Source organism: Macrobrachium nipponense, chromosome 10 (genome assembly GCF_015104395.2).
Source record: "Macrobrachium nipponense isolate FS-2020 chromosome 10, ASM1510439v2, whole genome shotgun sequence".
NCBI lineage: Eukaryota > Metazoa > Arthropoda > Malacostraca > Decapoda > Palaemonidae > Macrobrachium > Macrobrachium nipponense.
The window spans coordinates 69,337,711-69,361,847 of NC_087204.1; the positions used below are offsets into that span (position 1 = coordinate 69,337,711).

Consider the following 24,137-nt stretch of genomic DNA (forward strand, 5'->3'; position numbering starts at 1 on the left):
ACATATCTCTAAATTATATATTCAACAGATCTAGGTTTTGCAGACATTTATGTCCAAGTATCCGACCATATGCAAATTTCTCTTATATCTGACTCTTTGACATTTTCTTGTTCTCTTTGTATCTTTAGAATATTTGTCTACGAATCGTACGGATACATGTATCATTTTCGATTATTATCAACTCAAGAAAAATAACTGAGGGCCACGTGTCACTAGTTTACCTTGACGTTGCATGGAATTTATGGAGCTGTGCAAAAATTCTTCAAATATACGACAGCGCATGCGCAGATGATACACATATAAGCAACATTCATAACTATGGCGAGCGCCTCTGTCTATTGTCAACACTGCAGGCGCGTGACGAACAATGGCTGCCACCGCTAAATCGAGCAAGTTGTAATGGACTGCGGTTGACGCAGCTTTGCTGTTCTTCGTAATTATTCTTTCTTACGTGGGTGGGAGGGGAAGGGGGACTCTACCACTCCCTACCTTCCCAGACCCCTAAAACAATACCCCACCCTCTCTCACTTCCAACCCTCTCTCTATAACTGGTCAAGTGCATACTTGCGCTCTGCGTGAACTCACTTGACCGCGTTTACGAGAGTATTGTCTCCTCCTGTGTTGGGCTTCCTCGTCGTTGTTTTCACGTGGTTGGTTGGGCGTCTGATTTCGTCTCACTTCCTGCTTGAATGCCTTCGTAAGTTTTAGAGGGGGAATTTGGTGAAGTTTTTGAGTTATCGCGGCTATTACTGCTTTGTGCTTCATGTACAGATGGTAACATTCGGGTAATGTTTTTGAGTATTTCGGTTTTAGGAGTCCATTAAATAATGAAACGAATTGCTGGTTATTTTATTAGTTTCTTGTAGAGAAAAATCAAAATGAACCTCAGTCATTCCAAGAATTAAATGTAACAGGAAAACAAAATCTAGTAAAACGTGAGAAAAAATCATTGTTTTCTATTTTAGGCTTCACATACCAATAAAAATGAACGGTACTTGTACCAACAGCAGGAGGAATATAAGAAAAAGCAGCGGTAGTTGTCGACTCTCTGCCAGAAATTAATATTTTTAAACCTCAAAGTACGAGTATTTATATCATCCACTCTGTACGTCAGTGCACAAACATGACGCATTCATGTAAGGTTGTAAATAAGTCATTTTGGCTGTATATGGAAACAACGTTATATATATATATATATATATATATATATATATATATATATATAAAGGAATAAGCCACGAAGGAAAAATAAACAACGGAGTTTCTGCAAGATCTTGCGACTCAACGTCCTTTATTCAGCAGATAAATGTTTATCTGCTGAGTATAGGACGTTGAGCCGAAAGATCTTGCAGAAACTCCGTTGTTTATTTTTCCTTCGTGGCTTTATTTATGGATTTATCACGTTCCAAACTTTCGTGATTCAGTTATATATATATATATATATATATATATATATATATATATATATATATATATGTGTGTGTGTGTGTGTGTGTGTGTGTGTGTGTGTGTGTGTCTTCAAGCGTGTTTGAACGAACGTTATTATGTGAAAAGTATATTTCTCCTCAGGAGGGAGTTGCTTCAAGAAAAAGCAAGGTTAACAGTCACTTTCCTCTGCAATGTTGAAACTCCAGTATCCGGGTAAGAGAGAGAAGAGAGAAGAGGAGAGGAGATAGACGACGAGAGAGAGAGAGGAGAGAGAGAGAGAGAGAGAGAGAGATAAAAATCGTCGCAAACCTTCACGGAAGCCTCAAAGTCAACCAACCTTCGTAGGCAACGCCACTCAGTACCAAGTTAAGTCTTTTCGTGTACTGTCTGGGTTTTGCGAAATTTTGTCTCAGACAGACTTCTCGTTTACCTCTCATTTCAGGATGCCTCTCTCTCAGTCCTTCCTTCATCCTTCCTTATTACAAACCTCGTGCAGCAACATTCTTCTCGCCTGTTGCCTCTCCCTCCTCTTCCATTCCTCCTACGCAATCACATCATCATCTCTAGGCGAACTCCTCTATCCATTCCTTCTCTATTTCTTCATTGTTTTATACACCTTAAGTATCACTTATTCATGTACAATTGTTACAAATTCTTGCCAAATTCATTTCATTCAATCACATCAAAATATGATCTCCTGACTTTTACTACCTTTACTATTTTTATATTTTTTTCTTACTTGTCTTTTACTTCATAGTTTTTCGCACCTCTCTGGGATTATATTCATCAAATATCTCCAAACTTGTTTTCACGTAATCGGCTTATAATCTATAAGCGCTTGCCTTTTTGTATTATATATTCACTATCCTTATATCCTGTAGCCATGTATATGTAATATATACGTACATATATATAAATAATATCATATATATATATATATATATATATATATTATATATATATATATATATATATGTGTGTGTGTGTGTGTGTGTGTGTGTGTGTGTGTGTAAATGTAATAGCCACAATGTCCGCTTGACTTCTCAATTTATTCGCTCATTTTTGGATGTGCTTGTCGCTACAAAGCCTCGAGATCAACTTCAAAGAAATATGAAAGAAATCATGATATCAAGATTTCTTTCATATTTCTTTGAAGTTGGATCTCGAGACTTTGGAGTGACAAGCGCATCCAAAAAAGAGCAAAGAATTTAAGCAGTTAAGAGGGCATTGTGGCTATGACATTGACATATATCTGGTGAAAATAACCGGTACATTGTACAAACACACACACACACACACACACACACACACACACACACATATATATATATATATATATATATATATATATAATATATATATATAGAGAGAGAGAGAGAGAGAGAGAGATGAGGCAGAGAGAGAGAGAGAGAGAGAGAGATACATATATACACAAATATGATCAATTCCAAGTTGCGAAATAGATGAGATACGCATACAATATGAGTTCAGCGTTCGATGAAATCAAGTGACCAACAACAGGGCAGTTAGCTAGATGACGGCCATTTTTTTTTCTGGTTAGTCAAGGTCAACTGAAATGAGTGGCTCGGAGAAATGGTAATGTCCCTCTCTTTATTTCCAATGTCTCTCTTTATTACGAGTGACAGCGAATAATTTAGAAAACAAGAGTCATTTGACAGTGGTGAACTGAAGTCTGAATACAATGTTTCGCATCAAATATATCAAAGGGAACCTGCGTGTTATCAATTATTTAAAGTTAGAAGGAGTCTTGTCAGAAGACCCTGACGGAGAGTGGCCTTGTGAATAGTGCTGCACATACACATACACACACACACATACGCACACACGCACACACAGAGGCGCGCGCGCCATGGCCATGCACAAGCACACGTGCACACACATTCAGTCGACGAATAGCTGAAGCAATCCTTCCCCTTCGTGAATTGTGTTTGTGTCAGGCTTTCAACCTCACTGCAGATAAAAATGATATTAGTGGGATTGCTCTTCAATTGCTTTTGAGCAAAGCTAGAATAATTGCAATGATTGCACACTGCAAATCCCTGTTGAACTATTCTTTACTTCCAGTGACGTCAGCTCGTCTTAAGACGTCATTATTTTAATAGAATCAAGATTTTCTCGTGTTTCTGTCACGGCGTTCTTAAAGTAATAGATGCCGAGGAGGTGGAAACCTAGTAACCTATAAGTTACTGACTCCGGAATCCTCGAAAACCTCAAGAATAACGAATCGGTTTTCTTGACCGAAAGAAATGTTGAACCTTTCTAACTTTAGAGAAATTAGAATTACAGACAGGGAAATAAGTATTGAGGAAAAGCAGCAGATGAAGAACTTGACAGAAAACGAATTCTTCTTAATATCTATTTCAAAAACTGTGTGTGTGTGTGATGTGTGTGTGTGTGTGTGTGTGTAACGGACATAAAAATCTGTGAAGATCATGTCGAAACATCAGATGGAAGGTGAATTCATGATATTTTGCATCTTGAGGTGAAATGTAAAGTTGTTAATAACTGCGTTTTGTTTAAGCATAAGCTTTCGTCCAACTGGTAAGGCACCAATTCCACCTGCAAGGGAGAATCTCTGCATTCATTTCCTGTCGGATTTCAAGTCTTTAGCGGAAAATATATAAAAAATATTCGGAAAATAAAAAGCTTAGAGGTCACTAGGGCTATTACAATAATTATTAATTCCATGGCATTCATTCTACTCAACAGCAAGGCGACAAACCCGAACTCAGAATCCAGTTTAATTTCCCATTTTCACCAACTTTAGCCGTTTTGTGACGTCCTTATAGAATTCAACCAAACAATAAGTTTGACGGTAAAAGGAAACCAGAATACCAGGAATCGAGATCATTTGATACAGCTTAAAGCGTCATTAGTCCTCTAAGATAATTTTGAACTTATTTTTATCCCATGACAGCAACGCGATGGCGCTACAAAATCTTCGTTTAACGTGATTTTGAAAGTTTGCAGATTCTCGGCTAAGATGACGTCAGAGTTCTGCTGATAGGTTTCAATGACTCGACACTTTTATCAAACTTTCTTTTAAAGCCTCTGAGCACCATAGACAGTAATTGTGACTTAAAATGAATAATTGCGCTGCCGTAATTTTCCTTGTAAGTCAGAGTCAAGATGCGATCGCTGCAAAACTATAGAAAAGAACGATTTTAGTATTACAAAGCAACGCTTGATTCCATTACGTCACAGATCCAATTAACGAACTGGAAAAAACATGTTTTACACAAAGCCTTTCAAGACCTGGATGACGTCTTGACAAGTGGAAAACAGTAAAGGCGGCGAGGAAATTCTAAGAAATGTTTCTGGGAAGAAAATATGAATTGTGAAGAGAGGACGGCTTTCTATCTTCCACGTAATCTGCGTATTTTGAGTATCTTTTCGTATTTTACAGTATACATGATACTTGAGTATAAAAGGGGAGTATTTTTTAGTTTTTACAGTACGTATTTTCGTACAAAAAACTCATGTTGCTTTAAACAACTTCTGTTCTCAGAATAGTACTTTCAAAGATAAAATTGATTCACTGGAATGAGAAAGAGAGAAATCAATTAATATATTTTGTAATAATGGACTCATTAAATCATGCAGTTTTTTTCCAGCTTATTTCAGTGAAAAGGTTTTATGAACGAGTACGATGTGAATATAAATTCCTAGGATTATTTCATTTTAAATATACAACCACCATTTCGCACTACTCTTCAATACAAATAAACAAAGGTCCCCTTCGGTTTTGGGTTGGGAATATGTCTGACTCTTTTACAATCTAATAAGACGAATTCGTATTTATTTTATGATTTATTTTTAATCGACTTCTGTGTAGTCCACTGATATCAATATAAGTCTATGTCCATCTGCACATAATATGTACGATGATGATAGACACTTAACGGATTCTTTTTAATTCATGCTGGAGAAACAAAAATTTAAAATTAAAATAAGCTGCTGAAAGGGTTATGTAGTAGAGTGTATGTTTCATTCCAAGTTAATTTTTGTCACTAATATCCGAAATTAAATGACACATGGCTTGAGTATATAAAAGTGGACAATGAAGAGAATTATAGCGAGAAATTATTAAGTTTTCTTAAGAAAAACCCTTATTTAGTTTTGGTTTTGTTTTTGAAGTTTTAATATCTTTAACCGCTGTATTTTTTTTGACCATATATGAATTCTTGAATTACTAAGATGAGACCACTTACATCTATTATCTATTTATTTATTTCTTTTTTGAAGCCCCATTATATATTTTTTGAGTAATATTTCCCTTTGTCGTGACCTCAGTACATTTAAGAATTTAATCAATAAATATCTATCCCTGCTGTGATTGCAATAACTCAGGAGGAGAGGAGGATAACATTGTTCTGTTCACTTGTTATTGCAGTTCATCAGTGTGTCTTTGTTCTCAATGGCCTTCGTGCTCTCTCTCTCTCTCTCTCTCTCTCTCTCTCTCTCTCTCTCTCTCTCTCTAGTTAATATATTAGATTATTTATTTATATATGTGTGTATGTATATATATATATATATATATTATATATATATATATATATATATATATATATATATATATATATGTGCGTGTGTGTATGTGTATATATATGCACACACACACACACACACACACACACATATATATATATATATATATATTATATATATATATATATATACATACACACATATACATATATATATTCTCAGGGTAAGGGCCAATACCCACAGGGGGGTTAGTTATAGAACAGGATGCCGCAGCTTAGCTACTCCAGAATCTTCTAACATACGTAAACATATTCGCAATTCGCAAGAACTACTCATTCTGGAAACATGAAATATTAAGTAACGTGTTCCCTCATTGAACTGTCAAACGACTGCTGTGCATTAACTCTCTGCCTGCCTGAAAAAAAATCTTTGTTTATTATAGTCTCAGTTTGTCCTTAGCCTCTGAACAGGAAGCCAGTGTTTTGAAGTTTGTCTGTATTTAAGTATGCTGTTTGTTTCAACTCTTTTGTTTCTGAATACATCTGTGTTTAAGCATGTTGTCTATTTTCATCAATCTAAAATCTTTTATATTCTGTTACTTAGTGATAGTTCACTTTGTATTTTAAAAATATTTGCTTTAATTTCCCCTTTTTAGGATTTAATCTTTATACATTGTACTTTATTATTGTAGAGATCCCTGAAGATGTGATTGAGAATCACAAAACGTTGGAATAAACGGCTTACTGTGTCATCTGCTTCTCTGTTCCCGGATGTATATATATATATATATATATATATGTGTGTGTGTGTGTGTGTATGATGTATATATATATATATATATACATACTGCACATGCATATATATATGTGTGTGTGCGTATGTGTGCGTGTGTGAGTATTGCGTGATACCATCTTTCCTCCCGCCCTAACTAGATCAATATCCTAAGTCGCTTATATAACGAATGTCGGTATCATCCTACCCAATTTCCATATATTCGCATTTTTTTCATTCCCGTCCACATGTGTCTTCTTTATGTCAACATTTCTAAGAACCATTATTCCTCTTACTAAGTTTGTTATTTACACTTCGTTGTTTACTCGTCGTCAGTCAAACAAACTGCTCTGAATACAAACATGGAATCTCCAGCTTCCCGGAATCTGTTCTTTTTCATTTGCCTCCTGATCCTCTTATCATTCCCGCGTATTCCTCTCCTCTCTATTTCTGGCCCACAACGATTGCCTAAACGCCATGCGCTCTCCAAACAAACACGCAAGCACATACAAAAGATTAGAGGGAGATGCGTGTGGCTCTGAGTGCGAGTGTGTCATTTCCAGTTCCAGGACTAAACCGCCAGAGGTTTAATAAAACTTGTCAGTGTCAATTGCAGCAAGTGGTTGCCTTTTGATTAAGTCTTGTTTGAATTTGACTTGGAATATAGAATTTAGGCCAAAGGCCAAGCACTGGGACCGATGAGTCATTCAGCGCTAAAATGGAAATTGACTGCAAAAGGTTCGTAAGGTGTAACAGGAGGAAAACCTCAAAGAAGTTGCACTATGAATCAATTGTTAGGAGAGGGTGGAAAGTAAGATGGAAGAGAGAGAATATGAAAGGAGGTACAGTAAAAGGAACTATAGCAGTTACAGCTTGGGGCCGCAGGCACGCTGCAAAGAACCTTAAGTAATGCCTACAGTGAACTGCATGAGGTCCACTGACGGCACTAGCCCCCTACGTGGTTTAAGTCATTGTTTTTACATTAATTTTTCTTTCTTCTTTTATGAAATCATTATTATTGCTGTTTTGTGCGTGTGTGCTTGTGTGTGTGTATGTGTGTGTGTGTATGTAACCTCCAAGAACTTATATTTCAAGCAAGTCCCTTTTCATAGGCGATATATTGCTTTTCGTTTATTCTATTCATAAATAACTGAGTTCCGACTCTGTGTTTTTAGTTACATTGAAAAATTTTTCCTTAATTCTGTGTGGATATTAATAAGATTATCTGGAGCGAACCAGTCATTTCCAATAAACTGATATAATATACTATCAAGCAGTGACTTTAATGTATCCTCGAAAATAATTTGTGGTCTTATTTTGTTTGTACCGGCTTATTCTACCTACTGAATTTCATTACAATGAATTTCTAGGAAGTTTCCTTACTATTTAACTATTTTGCAAATAAACTGCATGTATAACACACTCATTGACATGCCACATTGCTGCATTTTTAGAAGGAAAACAGTTTATATTCACATTTTCATATAACTCAGCGAAGACTTGACACTTGTATGTGACATATGACGCCATCTTGATTTTGTGGAAGCGGGAAGCTGTACAAATGAAATGTGATGAAATAATCACAGTCGTGATGCTTATCACGTCTGTACCCGTGACAAATTTATCTCTGGAACGCTACATACTAATGTAATAGTAGAAGTTTCATTTTTAGCCTTAGGCAAATAAGTTCCCACAAGAATCAAGCAGTTCTCCCAAAATGGTCAGTCCTTGAAGCTCCCTTTTCAAGGAATGCTGTTTGAAGGCTTTCAGAGGAACTGCATTCTTAATTAGATCTAAGAAAAACAGATTTATTTCGCCAGCAAATCTGTCGAATATAACATTATTTGATCTCTTTTACAAGCTGAACACAAGCTTTCGTTGGCTAATATTCTGTAGGACATTACTTTTTCCAAGTAACTGTTTTCTCAAACTAGAAAGTCTGGTCTGGAGGCAATGACTGTGTCAGATATTCTTAGTAACCTTTCATAGACTGTCTACAGTCACCACAGACCCTTTGGCTGGCTATTTAGGCCATGTATCCTTATAAGACTTCCTTGTGAGGCTTTTTCTGCTTTTCTTTCTTTCTTACTGGTTTCAATTTAATACATTCTTCGCGATATTTGTAATAGTTCTACTGATTTTTCTACTGTTTTTTTTTAAGTCTGAGTTGCCTATGTGATGACGGCGTGTATCCAACAACGTCAGTTTTGTCAGAGAGGAAGATCTGACGGAAATACATAAATAATTCATCGAAATTTCCAGATCCTGCGAATCTAACGTAAAATAAAATCACCGTTTTCTCTTTGTTCATCTTCAAACAGAAGAACGTTTTAATAGATAAAACCTCCTCCGGGAAAGATTTTCCTTCACAAAGCGGCCCTCTAATCTTCATGTATGCATTTCGAAAGCATCAAATACGTCACTTTTTTTTAATAATTTCAGATAAAGACTAATGACTGATTGCTTCATTTATAAACAGTATCAACGGATGAGAGCTGTGATTATAATTACGAAAGGGTACATTCTTTCATTTGAAACAAACACGAGCGTTATCCTCGCTTGTAATTATGTTGATAAGTTTCATCTTTTTTTGTGACGAGAGGATATTCAGTTTCATCTTAAAATAACGAAGTAAGCGTCTTCTGGATTACAAATGATAGATTTATCATTTTCATCTTCATCAAAAGTCAGACGGTCTTGTGATAACATTAATAAACGGTCGGTTTTTATGCATGAAAGCAAGCGTCACAACTGCCAAGGTCAATTTCATTATTCCACCAGGAGCCTCTGTCTCCCTCTCTGTTTGTCTGTCTGTCCCTTTCTCTATGCACACACACACGGATATATATATATAAACAAGATAATAGGATCAAGCTTTCCAATGGAGCCTGGGACTCTGACCATATAGACAACATCTTCCTTAAAGTAACGCTGAAACGGATTAGGACAATTAACAGAACCAACGTCCAGCTTAGCGGTGACCCAAGGTATCACCTAAGGGCGTATCTCCCACTCTATATTTCGCTAATGTAACTCCTTCTGTCATTTACTGCTTGATAGGGGTGGAAGGTTGTCCACCGAAATATAGTCCTTAGTTTTAAACCAGAGTGTTTTAATGGGCCTTTTATACCTGAGACGTATCCTGTTTGAACAGAATTTATTTGTATATATATATATATATATATATATATATATATATATATATATATATATATATATATATATTTCATGTAAAATCTCCTTCCCCAACCCCCAACCTCTCTCTCTCTCTCTCTCTCTCTCTCTCTCTCTCTCTCTCTCTCACCATTTTTGAATACTAGAACAACTTGGCTTTACTTCACATACGTAAAGCTGAAAACCCAAAAACTTCTGCAGAAAGATTTCATCTACAAAATAAGTATTTTTGAGTAAATAGAAAATATATAAATCAGATCTCGCCTTTTTCGAATATTAAACTTTTCACGGTATCGTTCTGAATAAACAACGAGCGGTAACAGAACATTAAACTAAAAGATGGATCAAGAAATAAATATGCATATAAGAAGATTCTGGTTCCCCAAGTCATATTAGATGACGTAATTTGTCGACTTTAAAATGCTACGGACTTTTCTGTCAATTTACAGCTTCTTTAGAGGAAATCATTTATTTTTTTACTTTTAAGATAAGCTTTTAATTTTTTAATCATAGTGTTTATTGAGAATGCGAAAATGTCCAGCTTAGAATAACGCGGTTTAAACTAAACATTTTGACTGTAATTAACACATAACACTGATCTGGCCAGACACTGACCTTCAGCCTAAATGACTACATAAATCTGTATCACTCTCTAGCACTCACAAACAAACAATCACAGACACGCACACGTACCTACGCACACGTAAACACAGCCATGCGCAAACTCCGCCCCCCGCCCGCAACCCCCTCTTCTTCATTTCGACTCTCAAAGTAGTAACAAATATGAAATGCATTAGAGTGCTCCATTTTCGAGGAAATATTATGAAAGTTGGCTGAAAAGACTTTCAATTGAGGAGGGTAACACGTAAAACCAAAATGGTGGGCTCAGCTTACGTAAGCAAAATAATTCGGGGATGGGGGAAAACCTAATGACGTAACTCTAGGGAGAGAGAGAGAGAGAGAGAGAGAGAGAGAGAGAGAGAGAGAGAGAGAGAGAGAGAGAGAGAGAGAGAGAGAGAGAGACTATAGCACCGGCGTTCAACTCTTTTTGATGAGTTGTGCTGATGTAGTAGATTAAATATTTCATCCAAGATTGCTTTCTCGCCCCAAACTTTTTCCACAAGTCTGAGTCGACGAAACGTCTAGTTAGGTTAGAGTGAAATAATGATCACCTCAGGTTAAGTCAAGGTAAATTCTTCTTCTTCTTCTTCTTCTTCTTCCGGATGCCAAGATCTTTCTGGCATTTCGAGTTCCTGGTCAACTGTCCGTATCATGCGTCATACATCTCGAACCTAGACAATGTTTAATTCATTTTCCCATGAGAAGAATATTAGTAAGGAATTGCTGTCCTGTTTCCCAACTGCAGTCAGTGCTTTGTTCGACTTTTGGCAGTTTCGTGTTTCGTAAACGAGTTTATAGGATTTGTCATATGAATACTAGTGGATGTCAGATCTATTTATACTTTGTGTCTGCTTATTTGCATGAAGGAAATCGATTTCGTAACATGTAGTGGCTTTCTTGTATATATATATTACATATATATATATATAATATATATATATTATACATACATATATTATATATATATATATATATATATACATATATAAAACTAAATATATATATATATATTATATTATATATATATAATCTATATATATATCTATATAATATTATATATATATAGAATATATTATATATTATTATATACAATATATATCTATAGATCTTATTGTGTATTATTATATCTTATATTTTTATAACATAGAATAATATATAGCTAATATATTATATATTATTATATAGATACACACACATATATATATATATATGATTACTATATATATATATATATATATATATATATATGATATATATATATAGTATATATATAGGTTTGCATATGTGTGCATGAGCTCGCTTATGCATATGTGATTACATATGCAGCGCAAAACATACATAATATCATAAGTTACATATGTGCCTTTTCACAGCAACCTTATGCCAAGGACTCGTGTTGATTGAAATGTGCTATTTTGGTAGAGTACCTTCAATATAATGACATCATTACCTGAAAAAGTGGAAAGGAAAAATATGAGCCAAAAATGCACAAACCGCTGCCAGAAATATAATATACCAGAGTCCTGGGGAATTCTGTTACCCACGTGAGGGGTGCGTGATAGACGTGACGTACGTCTACGTCACCGTACCTCCAAACCAATCACCTGTCGTTTCATCATCATCCCGTGCTCCCATTGGTCGGCCGGGGAGCGAGTGAAGCAATGGAACTGCTTATATCATCCAGGGTCTGGATATAACCCAGCATGGATACTTCTGCTTCGTCATGTTGCTACTTTGCACCGCCAGAGGAAGCAAGTCAGTTCTAGAAGAACAACGTTTTCATGCAACTACGCAATAATACTGATGGGCGGCCCTGTTTCATTGCGTATATGAGATGAATCTCAACGAAAGGAGATCAACGAAACTTGATAGAATTGCATCAGCTTCGAGGCTTGCCCTTTACTTCTATATTCATTTCTTGGACAGTTCTAGCTAGCTTATAGAATTACCAGTAGTGCTTTCAGCTAAATGGTATTGATCTTCAGTAGAAGGCAATCTTCAGCATGCATAATGCACCGACTCAAATGACTCCTTTTCGACTTACGAACGAAGTTGTACATGTTAGGCGGAAATCAGAGAGACACGTAGTAAATAGAGGGGACGATTGAACTGGTTTCAGAAATGAAGGTTTTGACCAGGATTTGCAGCCTGTGCTTGAATATGACGAAAAATATCTATGGAGACAGCATTTCATTCATTTCATATAGCTATCCATAAAGGTATGAAGTTATGACGAGTGAATACAATAATCCAAGAGCATAGTATCTAGTAATGTTTGCGCATAATATTTTGAAATTAGCTTGAGTAAATACACCCTCAGTCGAAGTTTTCAACTGACATATCTAATAGAATGGAAGCTAAGTTCTAGAGCTATGAATAGCCCTAGTATTGAGAGCACCTCTCTATGTTGATTCGTAGATCTCTGAGCACGTCGACGGGAGTTGGCTGGCTGAGAGAGGTCGACGGGAGCTGAGCGAGGGGCAAAAGTATTGATTTCCTCGGCACCACCGCCACGCATGGAAAGCAAGAGCAAAGAAGAAGAGAGAGCAAGAGAGAGAGAGAGAGAGAGAAAGAAAGAGGAGGAGCAGCCACGTTCGCCGAACAAAACCGGGGCGAGGAAGGCGAGGCCGGCATTTGGCAACCACGTGGTGATCAGTGTGCACGCACTCCTCTTCGGAAGGACTCAAGGAAGTGCTCCTTGGGTGCACTTCCGCACGTGCACTCTCTCTTTCCCCAAAGGAGAGAGTTTCGAGCTCAATCACGACGCCTCTCTCTCTTGGCCTGCTCCACACGGCGATGGTCAAGAAACCCTCCAAGCTGGTGAAGAAAAAATCCTTCAAGCAACATGGACTTCCGAGCGAAGAACTGGTGAGTAGAAGGATCGAGCTCTTCTCGTTCTTGCCTTCTTGTGCTTGTCCTTCCTTCTCCTGCATGCAGAATTGCACTGGACTTTTAATAAATGGTGTGTTTAAAATGTGGCAATGAATGTGACGAAGTGGACTTTTAAAGGTCAACATTTACTGTCTACACTCATCCTGACTATCTAGGAGTTTATGCATTGTCTTCAATGCAGTGTTTGAAGTGCGTTTTTAAATCTGTGACTGTGAGGACGTGAAGCTGAAACAATGTGGAACAAAATAAGCGGCAAACAAACGAAGCAGGAAACAAACATTCTGAAGGAAACAATGTGGTGTTGACAAAAGCCTTTATGTCTGCCTTCGTGACAAAGGATTTTTTTTCTGAGTGCATGGCGGTCGAGTTTGCCATTATTTACATCAACATAAATTAAGTTTGAAGGATATCTAGCAATACTGGTCAGGTTTCCCCGAAGGCTTACTTGACATAGGTGACGACTGGGTATAAGCCTTTGTAATAATAGAAAGAAACCTTTTAACACCTAATGAAGAAGACGCGTGACTTGATATGTCTTGTTTCTTGTGGAGATCTATTAACTTTAAACTGTGTCTTCTTGTTATCTTTAGAGGGGAAACTTAAACTTTCGAAGGAATTGAAATCGATCTCTTTTTGGAAGAGATCCCCTTACAGCTTTTAATAGAAGTTTAAGTTCCTCTAAGCCTTTGGATGGAATTCGAAGCCTTCCAGGAATCTGGGCGTTACATAAGTTTATCTAATGCTTTGGAGATGTTATGCACTTTTCTTTCAAAGGTTCTGAAATCCATTTTCGCCGAATTATCTTAGATAGAGATTTTAAATTCTGTGGGTGACACTTGCATTCTTTTAACTGAACTCCGAAATTTTCTAGGTTATCCGAATATTCTTAGAAATTGAGACGTTTGAGTTCTGTGGGTGATACATGAATTCTTTTAACTGTACAAAAACTTTTCTGAGCAATTAATCTATGTTATCGTGTAAAACTGGTCAAACTATTTATTGCTTCCGAATATTTAAGTCTAAGATACTGAGACGTTTGAATGTTGTGAGTGACAGTTGAATTCATACAGAAGTAATTCGAGGTTTTCTAAGTTAATAATGAATGTTATTTTGAAAAATATAATCAAGTTGTGAATATCAGGTCACGGTCAAGTCCGATCTCATTCTGCTGGCGCCAGAGGTTGAGCAGATTGAGGCGAAGAAGCTTCAAGGAGGAAAAGGAAGACGGAGGAAGGTCACGGGTGACCTCAAGGATCCCATTACAGGTCAGTGGAATTCACTTCATTCTTTTGTCTCCCCTGATGTATATAACCTTCCTTCTCTCAAGGGACGGGCCATCCCTCCTTTTCGGCTTAGATTCCAATTTTTTTTCTCTCTTTTTTTTACCAGTTCTATTCATGTTTTTCCTTCAGTGCCACAATCTGCCTATAACAGTGTGGTCTGTCTCTTCAGGTTTCATAAAAGGAGTGAGTGACATGTTTTACTAATAGCTGTAAAAACTAGTAACGCATTTTACTAAGGGTCGTTTCACCACTAAATAAAAAGTTATCGACTTATTTTACCAAGAGATGAAAAATGTAGCAGTTCATTCCACCATCAGATCAATAGACTCTTGATTTGCAAAACACAATCACTGAAACTAATAAAGGGGCGTGGGTATACGAAATAGAATTATAATCGTAAAAGTATCTCAAAATTTAATCTTTGACAATTCCTGCCCGGTCTCAAAGTTCACTGAAACTATAAAAGCGAAATCTCGACCTCGACTCCTTCCTCCAGTCCCTTTGGGGACAAATTTGTCAAAGATGAAAAAAGGGGGGAAATGGCAGGTGAAAATGGTGGCATATTCTTTTTTTATCTTAAATCGGACAGAAGCGGTTCGTTAGGAGTTCTTTCACAACAAACGGCGTCGAAAACATGCCAGCCAAGTCTCTTTGATTTCTTTATTTTTGGGTTGTCTGCAATGTCCCTCTTGCTCGAAAACGTATACGTGGTGGATTCATATCAGTTCGTTAATTATACGAATGTGATTGGCTATTGACAACAGATCGGTATCGAACTTTGAAATTTAAAAATAAAAAACCACAAATTTTTGAAAAAAAAATTATATTTTAGTAATCCACATACAGATTCGGAGCGTGGAGATACTGTGTGGAGACACCAAAACCCACTTTGATAACATAGTGATAACAGATCAGTACCGAATTTATAAAACTGAAAAAGAAAACCGCAAATTTGAGAAAAAAATTATAATACTTATTTAAACAGTCTAAGTCACCAGTTGAAAGGAAAAAAAAAAATCGTGACGAATGTGAAACTAAATCTATTGTAGCTTGAATATTTTTTCCTAAACTCCAATACATTACTGCCATTCCATTTACCAATCGACTGTCTTCTGTTTTTTCGGTTAAAAATGCTAGGCGACAAATGGCCCTTGCCTATTGGCGCGTTCGCTCGTATGTGTGCTCACTTGACTTCACTGTGACGTAGGAGAATCGTTATTCCGTACCATGTCTGGGATCAAAGAATCTTTTCTCTCTCTCTCTCTCTCTCTCTCTCTCTCTCTCTCTCTCTCTCTCTCTCTTTCTTGTGAAATATTGGCATTTTCTACTTATCTACATATTTAAGCTAGATTTCTGCATGAACATTTACTGTTCAATTCGTCTATTCTCTTGTTTCAAGGTATATTTTAATGTAAGTCCATTTCGTTGTCTGTTCTCATGCAGTAATGGTATTTAGAGAGAGAGAGAGAGAGAGAGAGAGAGAGAGAGAGAGAGAGAGATGTCGTAGTTTTGGGGGAGAAGCTCTACCATAAATAGTAGAAATATGGACAAATCAGAGAGAGAGAGAGAGAGAGAGAGAGAGAGAGAGAGAGAGTTATGGGTACATTAGTCCCATCAAAAATAGCAGTAATATGGGCAAATCTGTGTTATTTCTGTGTCACTGTTATTCATGAGTTACTACCAACTGGTTTTCACTTGATCCTGATATTCTGAGGGATTCCCGCTATAACGCAACCAGCCCCTATCATCTACGAAAGGCCACACATAAATATCACATGGAGGCGAAGTTAAACGAGTGAAGGCCACTACGTTTCTCCCCGCCATGAGCTGGCAGTTTTCCGTCAGCCAAACAACTTCCATGTGTATAATGAAGTCCGTTCATTATCCACAGAATGGGAGAGCAAATTGAGCGCTATCTTGTCGGTAACTTAATTCACGAATTTCGTGAAGTTGAATGAAACGTCATGAGTGGAAATGCGTGTGGGAGGGGGAAATTCGTCGGGGTAGGTATACTGAGAGGGGGGCAGGGGGGGATTTGGCGCCCCTTTCCTGCAAGATGGTTGACCTAGATACTAGTAAGGTCGTTCCTGTAACCCCTAACCGGGAGCTGACTGCAGGCAATGAATATACGAATAATGTTTTTCTTTTTATTCAAAACATTGTAGTGCTGTGGGACAATGAAGTACCTTATTACAATGCGGTTATTTGTACTACCTGTAGGTGAAAGTCTTATTAGTTTAGTCATTGAAGACGAATATTGAAAATTATTTTACACCTTGATTTACCTGTAGTAGAGATGGCTATGTGATTAATTCGTAAATTAGTCGCTTGGATCACCTGTAGGATTACTGATCACTGGATATAAATAAAAAGAATACTAATCAACCGATACTGATTGTTAAATAACCTACAGGAGCTTAATTATCTGGAAAACGTTAACTGAGGTAGAATTGTCGATAACTTCACCCAATGTCAACAAAATTTCAGGTTTAAAGACCAAATATTTTTCTCGTCTCTTTACATTCAACGCATTGCTGTAAAAGCCTCTGAATATTTGATCACATATCTTCTTGGCCCAGGGACAGACTTTCTGTCAACACTCGAGGAAATTGCACCAGTTAAATATAAAACTTAAGATTTTATATTTGTCGATCGGGAAAATGATTGGGAAAGGACTATAAACATTTGCAATAGACGTGTTTTTTAAATCATACCGAAGTCTTTCCTTTGCACGATTAATAGAACTATGTATATCTCGGGAATTTATTTTCATTTTATTTGATGCGATGAGCAATCCACATAATAAAACAAACGAGTTTGTTGAATATTCCTATTCATCTTTAATTAACTGGGCCCTAGAAATCTGCCTTGGGTCAAGGGTAAAATTTTGTATATTGCGTCAATCTGGTTTGGTTTGAAATGATGAGTGATCCAATAAGACAAATATTTAGATTCATGCGCAATCAACTGGTTTTTGTTTGATGATATGTGCGTCAACTGTTTCCCATGGTGTTTTTATTTTCCAGCAAATTTCATAGAACATTTGTAAGAAGCTCTGTCGCAACAAAGAATCACAACGTTTCAAATATTTTTTTCGATATGTTAAATAGGGTTTACAAAGTGTCTTAGTAATGAAATGCGAGTATGAAACGCATCGTTTATTATAATTAAAATTCAACGGGAAATGCTTAAAATAAATACTTCAAATATTACAAACAACTGATTTGCATTTTGCTATTAAAGCACAGAAAATCTTATTGACTATATGGCAAGAATTGTTTTAAAAGGTAATTGTGTTGTGACAGCGTCTTGTTTCTTGCAAATATTCCATGAAATATTGCCGAGGAATTTTTTAAATTGAGCTGCCATTTTATTCCCCTTATGGCAATCAATTATAATTTTATAAATTTTATTATTATCGGAAATAAAAAGGCCTGCGCTTGATAAACACTACGGGGATCAGTAGCCATATTTCACTATTCTGACGTTCCTCGCGGCTGCTAATGAAGAGTAGCACTTTTCAACTTTTTCAAAGCACGACGTCATTAATAATAATAATAATAATAATAATAATAATAATAATATAATAATAATAATAATAATAATAATAATGGAAATGTAAATCCACAGTAATATGTCTGTTTGATCTTGTTATTTAAAATACAAAGCATTGTATTTTAAATAACAAGATTAAGCAGACATATTATTGTGGAATTACTTTTCCATTTTATTTTATTAACTCATGTGAATTAATAATATAATAATAATAATAATAATAATAATAAAAATAATGATAATAATGGCCAGTATTATCTAAAGCAAGGATAGACTGATAGATACGTGTACATTTTTCCATAAAGGAATGCACAGATCAAGCTTGAGCAAAGAAAATTGAAAAGGAAAACAGCAAATGCGATTGCCTCTGGAAGGGGAACCATCATTACCAGGCCATTTTACAGCTGGTAGGAGCATTTTACGTCTCCATTTTGTCTACAGTAGGCCATGTTGGAAAAAACGAGACTAGATCAATTTTGTCCTGGAGACACTTATTAAAAGTCATGAGACATAGTCACACACAAAATAAATAAATAAATAAATAAATACACGAATAAATAAATATAAAAAGGTTTCGCTGAGAGAGTGATTCATTGTAAGTAAGAGCCTCCTAACGGAGATTGCACGTTAGTATCTACAGAGGGTTATCTTGCATAATCGTGGCTTGCTGCGGCTGTTGCAAAAGACCAGTCTTCTCTATTCATGCCTACTGCAGTTCCAGAGAAAGTTATTTACGCGAAATTTTCTCAATTTTATGGATACGGCTGTTATATTAACTGTCATGTGCTTATTGATAATATCAAGTTTATTTAAGTAGGTATTGAATAGCCTCGTAATATGTACGAAAGGGAGACCATGAACATTAAAACGGCTATGCAATACTGTTTGGCAAGATCAGTTATCTAAAATACTTTATTGATTTACGTTATCGACAAAATTTGGACAGGCTGATTCTGCGGACTATCGGTAAGAACTAGTAAAGAGCAAACCATTAATCCTTATAATTGAGCGTTCAAATGATTTTTTTTCTTTAAAATACGTAAATTCCAGACTTCATTTCATGCATCCACTATCCCTAAGCTTTGGCGAACTTCCATCATATTTTCCTTTCTTGAACCTTTTTCGGACCTAGGCTTCGAAAACACATGAAATTACCACTACTTCAGCCTGTGAACTAAACTAGTACGAGACTCGGTTTTACACGTCAGCTGGGCCGATGATTTAGTGTTAAACCATTTACGTCCTTCCGTCATACGTAAATAGCTGTCAAGCCCTAATGTGGATAACAGTTTGAAATAAACTGAAAATCTGCAGACGCATTGGTTTGATTTTCTTCCTTTCAATCATCCATGCATATCTAGAATAAAAGCCCTTCGTGTAGAACCTTGGTGCTGGCGGTTTTGTTGGCGTCGCCTTGATTATCGTTTCATTCGTTTACTGTCTATGTTTTTCCACCATGTGTTATCAATCTGCTAATCCTATCTCTCTCTCTCTCTCTCTCTCTCTCTCTCTCTCTCTCTCTCTCTCTCTCTCTTTGAATCAGCAGTTTGCTAATCCATCCATCTTTGTCTCTCACTCTTCATTTATGTCTTCCCATTTGTTGCAGCAATTTGCCAATCAATCCATCTCTCTCTCTCTCTCCTCTCTCTCTCTCTCTCTCTCTCTCTCTCTCTCAAGTGTGTAAATACATGTGCCTCTTGAGTATCGATTTTCCATTAACATTGTAGCCTCTCCCAAAGCTGCTCCGTGCTTGTGGGCGCCTACCCTATGCAAACGCCTCCGACTTTATCAAATAAGTATTGAATAAATGTCGCCCGTCAAACTCCGCTCCCGGTCAGAATTAGCCAATTTTGAGGTTGAGACCCTGGGAAGGAATGAGAATTCTGGAGAACCTATCATCATTAAAATAATTTTGTCAAAGGGAAGCACAGACAAGATTTAAGCCTAATTTTGGCAGCAGAATTTGAGATTAAAACATCTATCTTTCGACAGCGAATTCATTACAAACATAACCATTTGTAGGTGAATTACAGACCTTCCTTCAAGAATATTCCTGAAACAAAACACAGGCTGATGATACGCTTAGTTATAGTAAAATTTGGGATTGAAACATACTCTCTAACACAAATAGTTCATATTCATGATAAGAATATACTGCAAATAGCAGCTTTTGTGTGATGAATTACCCACGTTCAAGAATATCTCTGAAACAAAACACAGTCTGATGATAGGTCCGGTAATGGCAGTAATATTTGAGGCTAAATTATAAATCTTTTTATAGAGCATATTCATAATGAATTACTGACCATCAAACACCAAGGACAAGTAGGTTAATGAGAGAGAGAGAGAGAGAGAGAGAGAGAGAGAGAGAGAGAGAGAGAGAGAGAGAGAGATTCCCTCGTAGAAAATATATTGAAGAGAAGGGGATCATTCGTAGGAATGATACTGAAGAGAAGAGAGTCCTTCGTAAGAAATATGTTGAAGAGAAGGGAGTCCTTGACAGGATATATACTGAAGAAAAAGGAGTCCTCGGTAGGAAATGTATTGAAGAGGATGGAGTCCTTAGGAAACATATTGTAGAGAAGGGAGTCCTTCGTTGGAATTATATTGAAGAGAAGGGAGTCCTTCGTAGGAAATATATTGAAGAGAAGTAGTCCTTCGTTGGAAAGATATTGAAGAGAAGGGAGTCCTTCGTTGGAAATATATTGAAGAGAAGGGAGTCCTTCATAGGAAATATATTGAAGAGAAGGGAGTCCTTCATAGGAAACATATTGAAGAGAAGGGAGTCCTTCGTAGGAAACATTGAAGAGAAGGCGTTCTTCGTTGGAAATATATTGAAGAGAAGGGAGTCCTTCGTAGGAAATATATTGAAGAGAAGGAGTTCTTCGTAGGAAACATATTGAAGAGAAGGGAGTCCTTCATAGGAAACATATTGAAAAGAAGGGAGTCCTTCATAGGAAACATATTGAAGAGAAGGGAGTCCTTCATAGGAAACATAATGAAGAGAAGGGAGTCCTTCGTAGGAAATATATTAGTTCATCGTTGCCCATCTAAGGCTCGGTACAATACATCTCCTTGATGACCTTTAAAGGTTAACTGGTAACTACATCTCTCTATCTGCTGACGTTCTTCCCGTCATTCTCATGATCATCATTTTTGTTATTTTTATCATAATATTTTTTTAATGTTATAACGTTACTGTAGCTGTCTTCAGTTATTCAGGAAGGAAGTTATGGCATTTTTTGGACAACTATTTTTGAACACGGTATTTATAGACTGAATACTTCATGGTAACCTTGACGTCGAATACTCTACGCAGCAGACAAAAGACTATCTAGCAATGAGGGCGGTGTAACCTTGCAAGTTGAAAAGGGAGTAGGCCTAAACTGCGCTAAACTGGTTACAAAATCTAGCAGAAGGGTCCGTCCAGCTCTCTTTTACCTAAATCTATATACCTTTCAAATTGTGCCTGACCTCCTGCATAATTGATTGATTGATTTATATAGCTGACTTAACAATTAAGCCAAGATAAGCTTCGGTGAAGTAAAACACTGTTAATGGAAGATGTATTTATGTATTTTTCGAAGCAAACCTGTTGAGCAAACCAGCGTTGGAAACCATGCTTTCTTAAATACCAAGAAATGAGCTTTATTTATTTTGTGCAACCTGGTAAACGTTTGGCGTTGTGAAGTTTTGTTTGAACAATTCAACTGCGTCCAGTGTTCAGCTTCATAAGGAAAAAGCAACTCTGCTAAATCCATTTCACTTGACACTGTCAAAAGAAGGAGCTTTCCAACGATGTCAGAGTCTTACCACAAAACAGATATGTTCATCCTGATAGACCGAATGAGGCCAAATAGTAGTGCCATGACAGTTATAATGATAGTGATAATGATAGAATGTTCTAGTGTAGAAGCACACCTGATGTCATTCTCGTTTATGAAGGCTTGCTCCCGCCAACTTAGAGCTTGAGTGGGTTCAATTTATGCCATCAGTGACAGGTAATTGTTGCTAAATTTAGCAGCACGATGCTAAAAGATGCATGATTAGGTGCTCTTGTCTTCAGCACTGTCACGAACGAACTTAAGAGATAGTGTTGTCATTGAGAATATAAATCAATCAACGGAGAATCTTATCCTATTATTATTATTATTATTATTATTATTATTATTATTATTATTATTATTATTAAGCAAAAGTTTCGATTGGATTGACGAATCTAATCAATCAGTTCTTGTCATTTTGTCTGTTCAGTTGTGCCATCTGTGCAACATTGACTCCATAGCATTTAGTTAATAGGCAAAAACTTTATCAACGCTTTCTCCTTCTGTACATTATGAAAAAACGAATGATTTCCTACTCTACGAATAAACATCCGATTTTCACACCATTATATTACGAAGAAAAGGAGACAGAGAAAGATGAAATTCCTCGGCAGAGCTTAGTGGGGAAAACGACGGTCTTTCTCTAAGGGTTTTTTTTTTCTTCTTTTTTTTGTACATCGTCCGGCAACTTCCTGGTCCCAGAGATTATAAGAGATCTCGAAGGACGGCAAAGGTCATAGGAAGGTAGAGGGTGGGGGTTGGGGGGTGCGGTTGTGAATTATTTTTGGGGGAGGGGGAAATTGGTAAAGGGAGGGAGGAAGGAATGGAATGGGTCCATGAGTGAATAAGTGAGAAAAGCGAAGATAGGAAGAGACAGAAGGGAAGAATGAAAGTGAGGGTGCAATGAGAGAGAAAGAACTGAAGAAAATGAAAAAATGGAAATAAACTAAAATTTAAATCCCAGTTAATTAAAAAGAGAATGGATTGTCTAACAAATTTTCCAGGGAACAAAAATCTCTTACACTAAAAAAATAGAACATAATAAGAGAAGCGAAGATACTGGAAGAAAAGTAGGGCAAAAACACACACGGGGACTAAACAGGGAAGTAGCGCAATCAGGTATCAACGATCGTTACTGTTCCTTGAATTGGATCACGAAAGTAGCTCAGACGAGAGCCGTCTTGAACACGCAAGGTTACTTTTGCATGTCTTGGAAATTTGTAGCCGACCTAGTATGGCTTCGGGCTAACACGGCATCGCGCACGCACGCACGAATGCACGTTAACACGTCACTAGGAACAGGAACCGAAATTATATGTGTATATACATCATATATATATATATATATATATATATATATATATTTATATATATATATAATTATGTGTGTGTGCCAGCTTAATATATATATATATATATATATATATTTATATATATATATATATATATATATATATATATATATATATATAATATATATATATATTTAAAATGCGCTGTAAAAATGAGTGTTATTCAAAGTATTAAATACAACTGTTACAGAGGTTAATCTTTCCAAGAAAAATAGTCATAAAATTATTGCTCTACCAATACTCCTAAATAGCAGAAAACGAAGTAAATCAGTTTGTAAATGATTGATGAAAAGAGGTCACATACGTCAAGAATGCACGTTGACATTTTAATAAAATCTTGACCACTCATTTCTTTGACCTTTTCGGTAAATTTTACGTCGTCGACACACCTGGACCCTAAAGGGAAAAAATGAACTTAAACATACCCCCATCACTAAAGGGGGAAAATATGTATGATATATCCACCCTGACCTTCAAGGGAACTATACATACAGTGACGATGCACTTCGAACCTTTACGAAAATATAAACCGATTATTATTCATGTGGAACATCGACTTGAAATTCAAGCTTCCAAAGAATATGGTGCTCCTTAGGAAAAAAAGGGTTACATGAAATACAGAACAGATCTCACTCATCAAAAAAAATCAATAAATTAATAAATAGATAAAATGTATTAAAATGCAAGGATAATAGCATTAGGGTAGAAATGCATTACATCTTGACCTT

General features: G+C 36.4%; 1 protein-coding gene across 1 annotated transcript in view; it reads left to right on the forward strand.

Moving 5' to 3' along the window:
* The first annotated feature begins 12,228 nt into the window (after positions 1-12,228).
* Positions 12,229-24,137, forward strand: part of LOC135223668 (sodium-dependent phosphate transport protein 2C-like) — a 34,423-nt gene continuing 22,514 nt past the window's right edge. The window contains exons 1-3 of the mRNA XM_064262328.1: positions 12,229-12,722; positions 12,922-13,371; positions 14,537-14,660. Of these exons, the coding sequence (XP_064118398.1) occupies positions 13,300-13,371; positions 14,537-14,660 (196 nt within the window). The 5' untranslated portion in view covers positions 12,229-12,722; positions 12,922-13,299. The remainder of the gene's footprint in view (positions 12,723-12,921; positions 13,372-14,536; positions 14,661-24,137) is intronic.